The following is a 12090-nucleotide window of genomic DNA, read 5'->3' as shown; positions in this document are numbered from 1 at the left end:
TGGGTTTTATTTTCCATCTTATGCATTCTGTACATTCAGTTTGTATCCATACTTTCATCTTACTTTTACTAGTATTATCAAGTGGGTTTTATCCATGTGAAGACACATTCAATGTTTTCTATCCTGATCTCATTTTATTTTTACATGCAGGTTATTATGTCTTCTATGTCTTTTCATGTGAAGCACTTGGTGCATGTAATTTCTATGTTGTGAGTGAGGTTGAAAACAACTTGTTTTATGAGGGTAAATCATTTTTCTTTAATGCCATTGAGCTCTTTAGCAGAAATGTTTCCTGATTGGTGTGTGATAAATATGCTTCCCTCTTTTAATACTGGATTGTGTTGTTAATGTGTTCACTGGAGGTCTTTCCTGTTTTAAATGACAATTTCAGACGACAGCGCTCTGCTGGTATGGAGGGATATCTCCTCTCAGGGAGGTACAGAATAGACATGCGGGTTGGCCATTAGTTTGGTGTATTTATGTGCAACTTTCTGGCCAAGAAACGGCAATGTGAGATAACACAGCATGGGGCTTTCGTTGCAGCTAGTTCTCCAATGTCAGCCAGGTGTGTCACAGCCTTAAATCATCAGACAAATTAAAGGAACAGCAAGAGACTGTAGTTTATGACCGAATTAAGCACCAGCTATGTGTTCACGGTTTAATCCATGTATTTCCTGCTTCCTGCACACTCTAACCAGGTCCCACCCCACGCCTGAACCTAACAGAATATCTCCAGTAGGTGAGAACGCTTCTGACGCAATCTCCAATTGTGTGCGACGTGTGGAAGGAAAACTGTTCATGAGAAAAAACGCCTCGTGAAAACTTGCTGGGCTGTAATGTTACTAACGCCTGGACTCTTCGTGGTACGCCCCTCTGGAGAGCAAAAATCTTTCAGTGACTTGTCGGTTACATCACCCAAACAAGAAGGCGTAATTGAGATTAACAATCCACACACAGACACAGCAGATCATTCGATTTCCTCGACTCCAGATGGCACGTTTCAGTGAAACAATAGCACGTACTGTCTTTATTAAACTTACAGCGAAACAAGTCTATTGATGCCAGACTCTGACTCTGACCACATGAGATACTGTACACACACAGATTTTCAAACATACTAATTCAGACAACTGTTGGCAGAATGTTGTAAAACACGCGACGCCCTTTCTTTTATGTGGATTTCAGAGTGCGGCTGCTGTCAGTGTTGCAGCAGGCTGTACAGCAGACAAGCAGCACAAGTATCATAGCTCTTTGTAAGACTTCACACTACTACAGAATTTACTCTATTATGCTATCAACATAATTACTTATGCATAATGCAAATAGGCTATTGCAATTAGACTGTATAGTCTAAATAATGCATATGAGCCTTGTAATATTTAGTGTAATGGCTCTTCTTTATCTCATAACTGTGGCCCATATTAAGTGTGCCATTAGAATATAATAACTGTGGCCCTGTGTGGAGTTTAATAGAGTGCTAATGCTGCAATATACTGGAGATTATTTGTGTGTGTGTGTGTGTGTGTGTGTGTGTGTGTGTGTGTGTGTGTGTGTGTGTGTGCGTGCCTGCGTGTGTGTGTGTGTGCGTGCCTGCGTGTGTGTGTGTGTGTTGTGTTGGTGGGGGGGTACCTTTGGTGTGGGGGAGTTAGTGGTAAGTCTCTATTCATTTCCTCCACAGCGCCAGGAGAGGGTGGCGGGGGGAAGCCTTCCTCAAACATCTCGTCGTTGTTGCCGTAGTGACCGTAGTTGCCGTTGGTGGTTGCAGCAGGATACAGAGCTGAGGAGAAAAAATAACAATTCAACAGGTAAAAAAAAAAAAATAACACCACTGGTTTTGTTTATCAGTGTGGAATCAAAGAAAAACAGACAAGAGGTTTAATTTAATTTTTTTCGGTGATTTTAATACATTTTCAGCAGCATTTCACTTTTTGGGTTACTGTTTTAGTTTTTAACTAAACTGGACTAGCTCCAATATCAGTCCTGAGGCAATAAAAGCTGAATAAATAATTAAAGTGTGTGTACTCTTTTTAAAAACTTGTTAATCAGCTACACACAGAGGGGTATTTAAATGCGGACATAAGACATATAAAAAAAAATTTAAAAAAACAAACAAAAAAAAAAAACAGTGTGTCCTTCATTTGAGGATCTGTACTATCAGCACAAAGGCTGTGCAAGGTCAGACATTTAGAAAGCATAAGCTCTACACGCTTAGAAATAAAGGTGCTAACGTGAAGCTTATGGGGTTCATCAGCCTCTTCCCAGGGTGGAACCCTTTTTGGTCCCTACTATGGAACCCCTTCAGAGGGTTCTACCTAAAATAAAGGGTTATACCAAGGCTCCCAGTGTGTGCATCAGGTTTGAGGCAAATTTTCATAATGGCCAAACAGTGTGCTCAAACTTCCAGATCTGTATTGTGATGCTGTTGGGCCCAAAAGGACTTTTTACCTTGGAGTAACATTGTGAAAGAGAGGTTTGTAAATCAGTTGATACATGCTCCTGTTGTCTATTAACCTGTTCTCCAGTTCAATCATAGCGTCGCACAGTCACACCAAAACAAAACCCCACACACACACAAAAGGAATACTCATCTGCTGCAATGGCATGTACACAGCTCTGCTCCACTGGCAATAAAAAAGGAGTCTATAGCCTATTTTTAGCAGGTTTACTTGCATTTAAAAGGCATGCTTGCATGCACTTATTTTGGTGGGAAAGGGGTATAACAGTGTATATAAAAAACACACACAGTGCACATTCAAACAAAACTATAACACAAACAAGCAAAATAATCATTTTCATGCAAATGCCTCATTCTCACTTCCATCCCATATCATTCCCTCACTGTAAAGCCTTTGTGTTGGCACCCCCTCCACCCCCCCCCGTACAAAATGACTGTAACTGTACTGCCGCTTCAGTCTGATGGAGAGCTGATGGAGAAAAGCATCTCCGGTTCCCTGCATCCCAGGGGGTGAGGGAGGGGGAGACGAGGGAGAGAGATAAAGAATGAATTTAAAACAGTTTGTTAGTCTTTTTTTTTTTTTTTTTACACCACAGCACGCACGCTGCACAATACCCTGTATGCAAATCCGGCCCACTTAGAAGCCGTTTCATCAGCGTAATGATTCCAAGGTCAGATCTTTAGCACATGAAAAGCAAGCGTAGCGTTCGGAAAAACATAGTTAATGACTTCCTTTTCTCCTGCTATAAATATGCAGGGGCGAGAGTGAACAGAGATATAAAGAAAGAGCTCAGAGAAGATGTGACAATTCCGTAGTGCTGCTATAAAGATGCTCAGGGTGGCTGCTGCACACAGCAATGTCAGGAACCCGGGATGGGTGTCATGCTGTGCTGCTATGGCAAACACACATGGATGCAAGCACACACACATAGGCTGACAAACATACTGTGTGTACACACACAGTTGCAGATAACAGGAGCACACAAACACTCAAAGCCTAATGTTGACTATCTGACACTTCAAATGGACAAATACTGTGTGCAGTGTGATTCGTTGAGTGTTTGGCTGTGTGCTCACCACTTGCAGAGTTGCCATAATTGTTGGTCATCATTGGAGTGTGACTTGCGCCGTTCATGGTGGGCTCTGTCGGGGGTCTGGAAGGTCCTGAGGGCCCCTGATATGCAATATGGCCCCATGGCTCCTGTCAACAAAAACACGAAGAGAGATGATGGTTATTAATGGCTCATATGCAAAATATGGACCAAATTCAAGCCAAAGTGGCCGTTCATGAAAAATTGATGTTGTTGCCTCACATATCAGAAGATTAAAGTCTTTTGTTACCCGGTAGGATTAACGTCTTGTTTTATTCTTTTTGTGTATTGCATATCAGCCAATGTTGTCCACTGCTGGTGTGTGCAGAATACAAACTGTGTTTTGGCACACAAAATATCAGCTAGAAGCAGCTGGAGAATCAAATCTGTGTTAATCCAATCCTATTATCAAATGTTTGATTTCCATTTGACATGTTCTTAAAATTTGGTGCGTATATGGTTGCTGTTACACCTTTGTTTCTAGTCCTTGGCTTTTTACAAACAAGAATTCCCATCAAGCAGTTGTATGCCTCCATGCACAAGTCAAATTGCACTTAGAGTTTACATCGTTGTCTGTGAAATCATGGATGCTTTCCACACAGAAGATCTAAACAATCAGCACAGTTTCAATGTGGGCACCCGAGATTAGTGTCACCAGTTTAGTATCTGACCAAATGTCTCCCCGTCTGTCCCTGAGTTAAGACACTGAGTAAAACCTTAGAAGTGTTTTTGCAAAACCTTATGATGTCACAGTTGACCTTTGACCCTCGGCCGATAGATTTTAATCAGTTCATTCTTGAGTCCAAGTGGATGTTTGTGCCAAATTTGAGGACACTCTCTGAAGGCCTTCTTCAGATATTTGCATTCATGACAATGGGACAGATGCAAGGTCACACTGACCTTGACCTTTGACCATGAAATTCTAATCAGCTTGTCACTGAGTCAAAGTGAATGTCTGTGTCAAATTTGAAAGAAAAAAAATGACAAAGGTGTTCTTGAGATATCGCTTTCACAAGAATTAGATGAATGCAAGGTCACCATGACCCTGACATTTGACCACCAAAATCTAAACATTTCATCACTGAGTCCAAAGAAACGTATGTGCCAAATTTGAAGAAATTCCTGCAAGGTGTTCATGAGATATCACTTTAATGAGAATGAGACACAGTGACGTTTGACCACCAAAATCTAATCAACTCAGTATTAAGTTCAAGTGGATGTTTGTGCTAAATCTGAAGTAATTCCCTCTAGATGTTCTTAAGAATGGACGGACAGACAACCCAAACACATAATGCCTCTGGCCTCGGCATAAAAACTCTCTAATCTACAGAACTATATAAGTCACGATCAAAGACTTTCATTCTTTATCCTGGATCTACTCGGCATTAATATTACAAGTAGATTAACATCTGATGAAAGCAAAGAGCAATTGCAGTTTAGTCCAACATACAGTCACTCTGTAAAAAAGGAGGATTTTTACATTAATTTTATAGTAGTCACATCTCACAGCCAATCAATTATGATTCACCTCAGATGGTGATGTCGGAACAAAGCTTTGAGGAAACAGGAGCAGATTTAGAACAATCCTCTGAGGGTTTCGCATAGACGTGTAGCGTGGGTGATGAACAAAATATCACAGAGTAGTCAAGTCGATCATAATTGGGAAAGAAATTTGTCATCTTTTCAGATTAAAAAAAATCCATTTGCTTAATGGCAGCAAGACATTTAGCTGGAGAGTGTTCTCACAAGTGAGACATATAGCACGGTACCTGAAAATTATTCTGTTAGGAGTGGCAGGAGGAAGTGTACTGTGTCTGACTAGAAGGGTACCTGCAGTATTTTTCAACTCGCATCCTATCTTCCCATTGTTTTGTCTTTAAGTGACTTATGGGATGAACATTTTTTGAATTGGTCCAGTATTGAGAGAGATTGCTGCAGCCAGCTGATATGTTACCACAAAGGACATTTGGCCTAAATGTACGTCTAATAAAAGTGTTTGTTTTTGCCACTAACAGGCTCAGATTGGTATTCTAAGTCTCTTACAACATTGGTAAAGGATCCCTACAGAGAAAGACCTTATGTTAAAGAGTGAGATCGTATGTTTATTATTGTGAAACAAACTTCAGACACAGTCGACAGAAACAAAACACAACCCACAAAAGTTGTCTTGATTTGTCTTTCCACTTTTCCAGCAATCACCAACTCTGGCTGGGTTGGAATAAACCCTTAATTCACCCAGTTAGATGTGAAAATACGCTGGCTCTATACATGTTAAAATCATTGTTTATTTAAATAAAGTCTAGTTGCTTTGGCGATTTCAGGGCAATTTTCTTGTGCTGTGTTGGACACCTTTTTTTACAAACATTTAAACCTTTGACACCTGAACAAATTTGTTTTGATTTCTTTTGAAAACATGGTTTCAAAGCAACTTAGTCAGAGATGTCCGACAAACTGCAAAAAATTAGGAAAACCTTGACAAGAAAATGACCTGAAAATTAGTTTTTCTAACAAGATACAGAGGGAGAAACGATAACTTATTTTTATTATTTTTTCAATATATTTTTATATCATTTTATTTTTTATTTTGTTCTACCATTGCCCCGAGTGGCTACATTGCAGCATATTTCGAAGCTGCCTGGGTGCAGCACTCTTGCTCAATACTGCAACAATTTCAAAAATTGTTGTACTCATTTAGTCACTTTAAAAACTTTGGTATAAAACAGTCCAGGTTGAAGAATACACAAGTTTCCCTTTTCGCTGTAAAATACAGCAAGAATGTGACCCCTCACTCAACGTTTAGCAGCCAAGTGTTTTTACTCCTTAATCAAAAAAAAAGAGGAAAATATCTTGTTATGGAATGTGGATTACAAGGACAAAATCATCACAAGAAGCATACATTTATATGTATATATGTGTATGTATGTATGTATATGTATATATAGATCTATATATTGATCGCCTTTGGCAGTCCTTTTGAACAGCAGCTTCAGCGATGTGTAACTGCACAAAGAATGGCGACTCCCTTCATGTGCACAAATGGAAACACAGTAATTAAGACAATCCGCGGAGAACTGACAGGCATGTTATCGAACAGCCCAAAACTACAAAGGACCCCCACACACACCCCACCCCTCAGATGGAGATAGGGACTTGAAGTTCTGGTGGGAATCGGTGCTGGTGAGGGATGAAAGAAGCCTTTTTCTGGTCAAAGACATGGGAGCTGCAGCTGTCACACACACACACACACACACACACACACACACACACACACACACACAAGCACACACCTATACACTTATTTAAGCATAAAAAATAATTCTTAGAATAATGAAAGGTGTTCCAGTATCTTTGTCATATCAAAGCGTTGGCTAGGGTGTGTGCACAATGTCACTGAGTCCCTGGAGTATCATTAGTACCTACCATACATGTTAATATGTTACCAGATCATAGCTGTCAATCACTTTGAGCTCATATATGTGTGCCGATGCATTTGCACACAAAGTCGTGACAGCTCTTCTGCACGTGCCAATGAACATAAATCATATTCATCCGTCCATCCACAAACTAACGGCTCGCCTGAGGCTTTTGAAGCAGCCTGGCAGACAGGCAGTCAGATATCTTAATCCCACAACAATAAGTAAACAGGAGGGGGGTCCATCTATCCAGCCAGCGTCAACCTACAGCTGCATACAATAGGCTTCTGAGAGGCTTAGTTCTGCCTCACCCCACTGTGTCACCCACCCCATCCACATATCACACGCCTGGAGATGGAGGGCAAGAGAGAACACAGAAAACTGTGTTATTATTTATAATTTATTTAGTTATTATATATTTTATTTATTTATTTATAAATAAACTGCACTAACCTGACTGAAAGAATAAATAATACAAAATAAATGTTGTTTACATGATAAACTGAGTCACAAAGTGGTAATAGTTTGGTTTAGCACGTCATTTATGTGTCATAAGCGATGTTACCGCGGCAGTCAAAAATCAGGAGTGAGAAAAGGAGGAAAAGAAAAAGACAAAAACACACAAGCTGTTACCATCTAATTTCCCAGCAAAGTCTGTGAAAATGTTTTAAATTTTTGCCAAAAAATAAATAAAAACCTGTGGCTTTCCTTCACACACGTGGAAGCAAATAAAAAGGCTTTTGGCATGTGAAAAGAAAATCAAATCTATCAGAAATAAAGGAAATGTTCTTTAAAGAGCTGGCTGATAATGAGGTAAGCTGCTCATACTGTTCGGTGTGAGCTAATGGTGGCCAAATGTTAAGCTCTCCCATTTTAAATATATTGGGGGGGTTTTTCACACATACCTCTATATCTATGTTGCAATGATATTGTGGGGTTGACTGTGGATGCTTTCACAAAATAATTACACAATGAGAATTTTGTTAAATAATTAGTAGTAATGTGTATATAATGACTAACAATAGAGCAGTCTGATAAGTTCAGAAAATGAAATCACTTTACTGTAATGCAGCCTTTGAAACCAGGAAAAGACAACACTTAGGATTTCATGATATCCAAAATTTAAGATGATATCTCGTCCCATATCAGGTTATCAATATCGTATTGATATACTGCTAACTTACCAGTCTCGAGCCTTTGTACTCAGGTCCCAATTCAAGTCTTAAATCAAGACTGACAAGTCTCCATTCAAGTCCATGTCAAATCCTGCAGCCTACACTTTTTGGGTCCTAAACAAGTCATAATGCACTCTTCACACACGTGTGTTCTGCAGAGCAGCAGACGGAGCTTTTTCCTCTGCAGCAGTTGTTTGATAACTGATCCCTTGGTCCATTCACAGCTAATCAGATCACATCAACGGATGAGAGGGGGGCTGTTTGCAGATGTTTGTGAGTAAAAGCAAAGTTTAAACCCAGCAGAATAAGTGGTTAAGTTTCGCCCTCAATGCGCCAGACGTTCTGCTCCTAATAAACAGTCCAGCTCTGAAAATCTATTTGTGGTGTTTAAGATGTGGTTAGTCTTTATTGATCTTGTCAATTTAAGTCTAAAGTCATGAAAGTTGTGACACGAGTCAAGTGACTTGTGTCCGCATCTCCTACAAGAGAGTATGCATGGGAGCAGCAATTATTTTCCTTGACACTTTTAATGCAAATGTGAGCATGCCAACATGATTTCTTATTGACCTAAATATATTTATACTGTCATTGTCAATAACTGAGAAACGCTGAGACAAGAGATAATCTGTAATAATAATGTATAATAATACGTAATGCATTGATGTTTTTAAAATAACCTCTTTAATAGAGATTAAAAAAAGGTTATTTAACGGCGGTTGGGATTAAAGGTCATATCAGCCGGTCTTAATGGAAAGCAGGCTGCAGACAGAGACAGTGAGAGACAGGAGGGACACTGAGGGGCTCAGGGAGATTTGCTTTAGGGAGCGTTTGTTTTATCACGTTGCCCCTCGGTGCCACCAGACTGGCTGTGCTGAGACTATTCAGATATATACTGAACTTTGAACTGGATTTGATAGCATTTATCTGCAGGCTTGGATAACCAAAACACACACACTGATAGCAGTGTGGTGCAGATGAGATGGAAACGCCACAAAGAGCAGGTCAATGGCAGTCAACCCGCCAAGCCTCCCTCTCTTACACACATTATCATCTGCTTTGACTACTGTGGAGCATCTTTATAAGCTTCTGAAATGATCCGTCATGGGTCAATGTGGAGCTGAATAGACTGACTCAACTAAAAAATGCTATTTTTCACCGTCTGTCAAGCTTGATGCCTTCATCAAGTTGCCATTTGTGCTGCTTTTCAAGCATTAGTTGAACACAACTTCTCTTGATTGATTCTAATGTTCCTCGCACGTTTCCCACCAGGGATTAAAGAAACTGCCACCGCAAAGTGAAGACTCATTTTTTTTTTTTTTTTTTGGGGGGGGGGGGATTAAGACAAAGTGTTCCTTTTTTTACTCACTTCAACACACACAAGAGAAAGTGGTAAAAATAATCAAAGGTTAACACACTGCATGCAGTTTGATTTTTAACACATTTATCACATTTGAAAGGAGTGTGTTCACAGTCGGGAGCGATCATGAATACTGATTCTCCCTTTTCATTAGCTTTTCCTGAAATATGCTCATTATATATATGGCTGTGAATGTGTGACTCTTGGTCAATTTGTGGTGTGTGTAGCTCCAAAGAACGAATCATGTGATGTTGCTTAAAGTTTTTTAGTGGGAATTTTAACTTTCGTGAAATCTGATTTCTGCTTGGAGTGAGTGGCAAAGGAGGGAGAAAAGGCAGAAAAGAAAAGAGGCAAAAACAGAGGAAACAGGGAGCCGAAAGTCATTTAATAAACAGGCAGAGGCGCAAAGGAGAGTGAAAACCCAGCAGTGAAACAAACAGACAGGCATGCAGGAGGCTTCAGATTAGCTTTATTTAACAGAGGAGAAACAAGCAGGTCAGACAGAAAAGCAGGAGTACATTGCCTCAAAAAAATATGGAAATTAAAAAGGAAAACTTTATACAAAGAGACAAAACAGGAAGGAGCAGATTAAGACTTTATAGTGTGTAGACAAAGTGTGAGAAAGTAGCTAAATTTAGTGGTTTAAGCCTGATGTGGCAGGAAGGAGAGTGTGCACGGTGAAGAAATTAGAATTGCATTGGGTAATATTTTAAAGCTGAAAAGTTGTGACAGTTAGTGGCGTTGGCCAAAGGAAAAGCTTTCAGTGAGATTAATTTGTTCCACACCATCAATCGGTAAAAATTAACTGTGCAACTTTACACATTAAGGATTTGGTGCAGAAGAGGGGGATTTTTTTTCATAATATTAATCAAAATATAACATGATAGGAATTATTCATAACTGTACAGATATTTAAACTGTTTAAACTAAGTGCAGAAATGACTTTTAAATTTATTGTAAAGATCCAGTGTGTGAGATGCATGTTCTCTTTAGTGTATAATCACATGAAAATAAGTATCATTGTGGTTCTGCTACCTGAGAACAAGATGTTTATGTCAACAAAGGGTGTCAGTCCTTGTCTACTGTCTACAGTTTTTTTTTATTATGAAACTGCATTATACTGTGTTTTTACCAGTTTTAATCACCTGGTCTGTTTGTTGAAGAGACCTCTGGATAATTAAGCTTCCGGTAAAAACCTCCTCAAAGTCTAGATCTTACGTTTGAAAGAAAAAAGCTGAGCACACAGTAGCAGGTGCTGGGTTTTGGTTTTAGTTTTGAAGAGGACGGTATGTTTAAGATTTTAACAGTACTACTACTCTTACCAATAAAGCTTATTGATACAGTACTTTAAAGGTACTCTTATCAGTCATTTTGGAAGGGTTTAAAGAAAAATTGTCCAACAGACTTAATATTGCTTTTTTTTTTACCATGTATGTAAGTACAGTATGTAAACTAACATTCTGCAATAGCAGTGTTTTAAACAATCACGATCTTAAACAATAACATACCTGAGGTGGATGGGGCACTAGAGGAAATCTCTATCTAATTGCAAATTAGAAATGGATTTGCCAAGATAAAAACTGCACATGATTTAGGTAACCTCAATAAACAAGAAATATATTTTCTTTCTTCAATACAGACACCAGAATTGTTAACCTCAGAGCTCATCAGTACTATGGTCTTCAATAATTGGGCTCCAGGGCTGGTTTAACACCTGGTTAAACACCCATCTCTAGATGACCTCTGTGGATAATTTGGCTCCTGGTAAAAAACCTCCTGAACAATGAACAATGGAGAAATTTAAAGTGTCTGCTGGTTGTAATCTGTAATCCTCACCTAAATCTTACACACCGGAACTTTAATTCAGGGTTTTACTTTTGGTTTATCCCCGTTTTTTAATTTCCTGATTACAAATGTGCTCTTTGAACCACCTGCAAGAGCTCAACATTAAATATAACTTGCACCTCAGTCACACACACACATGCACACACACAATCAGAGCTGGAGGTGGTGCTGTCTGGTGAGAGCCCGGTTGTGCGTGTCGTTGTGCGAGTGTGCATCTATGTATCTGTCTGCAGATGTGTTTCTGTTGGTACCTCGGGTGGGTATCCTGCTGTGAGTGGGCGGCGGGTCTCCGTACATCTGACCCGCCATTGCTCTGATGTTCTCAGTGTAAGTGTTACTCTGAGAGCTGTCTTGTGTGTGAATGGCGTCCAGGGTGCGGCTGCGTGTGTGCCTGGATTTTTGTCTGTTGCCTTGAGCGTCAATGAGCGTGTGATCGTGTATGTTGTCGGGCACGAACGTTCGGCTGTGTGCATATCCATAGCTTTCCCTGTTTAAGTTCCTGTCTGTGGGTCTGTTGAAGCTGCTCAGTGTCTGACTGTGAGGCACAAACCCAAACTGGTACCTTGTAGCAGGTCTGTATAAATCTTTTTGCATGTACCCCCCTTCATCATCACTGTACTCAGTATCTCTTTGTGTGAAGCCGAATGTGTAACCACTACGCCTCTCCCTTTGATTATAACTATAGGTGTATCTAGTGTGCGTCTCCCCTGGCCTCTGTGTGTAACGCTGCCTGTGGCTATGAGGCAGCGGCTCT

General features: G+C 39.9%; 1 protein-coding gene across 3 annotated transcripts in view; it reads right to left on the bottom strand.

Moving 5' to 3' along the window:
* pard3ba (par-3 family cell polarity regulator beta a) overlaps positions 1–12090 on the bottom strand; it is a 200630-nt gene that overhangs the window by 101565 nt on the left and 86975 nt on the right. For all 3 annotated transcript variants that reach the window (XM_088074335.1, XM_042513093.2, XM_088074336.1), the window contains 2 exons: positions 3533–3656; positions 1630–1777 (listed from right to left, as the gene is read on the bottom strand). In XM_088074335.1, coding sequence (XP_087930461.1) covers positions 1630–1777; positions 3533–3656 — 272 coding nt within the window. The remainder of the gene's footprint in view (positions 1–1629; positions 1778–3532; positions 3657–12090) is intronic.

Source organism: Plectropomus leopardus, chromosome 24 (assembly GCF_026936395.1).
Source record: "Plectropomus leopardus strain MGB_pleo_1.0 chromosome 24, ASM2693639v1, whole genome shotgun sequence".
In the NCBI taxonomy this organism is placed as follows: domain Eukaryota; kingdom Metazoa; phylum Chordata; class Actinopteri; order Perciformes; family Serranidae; genus Plectropomus; species Plectropomus leopardus.
This window is presented reverse-complemented; position numbering and strand designations above follow the sequence as displayed.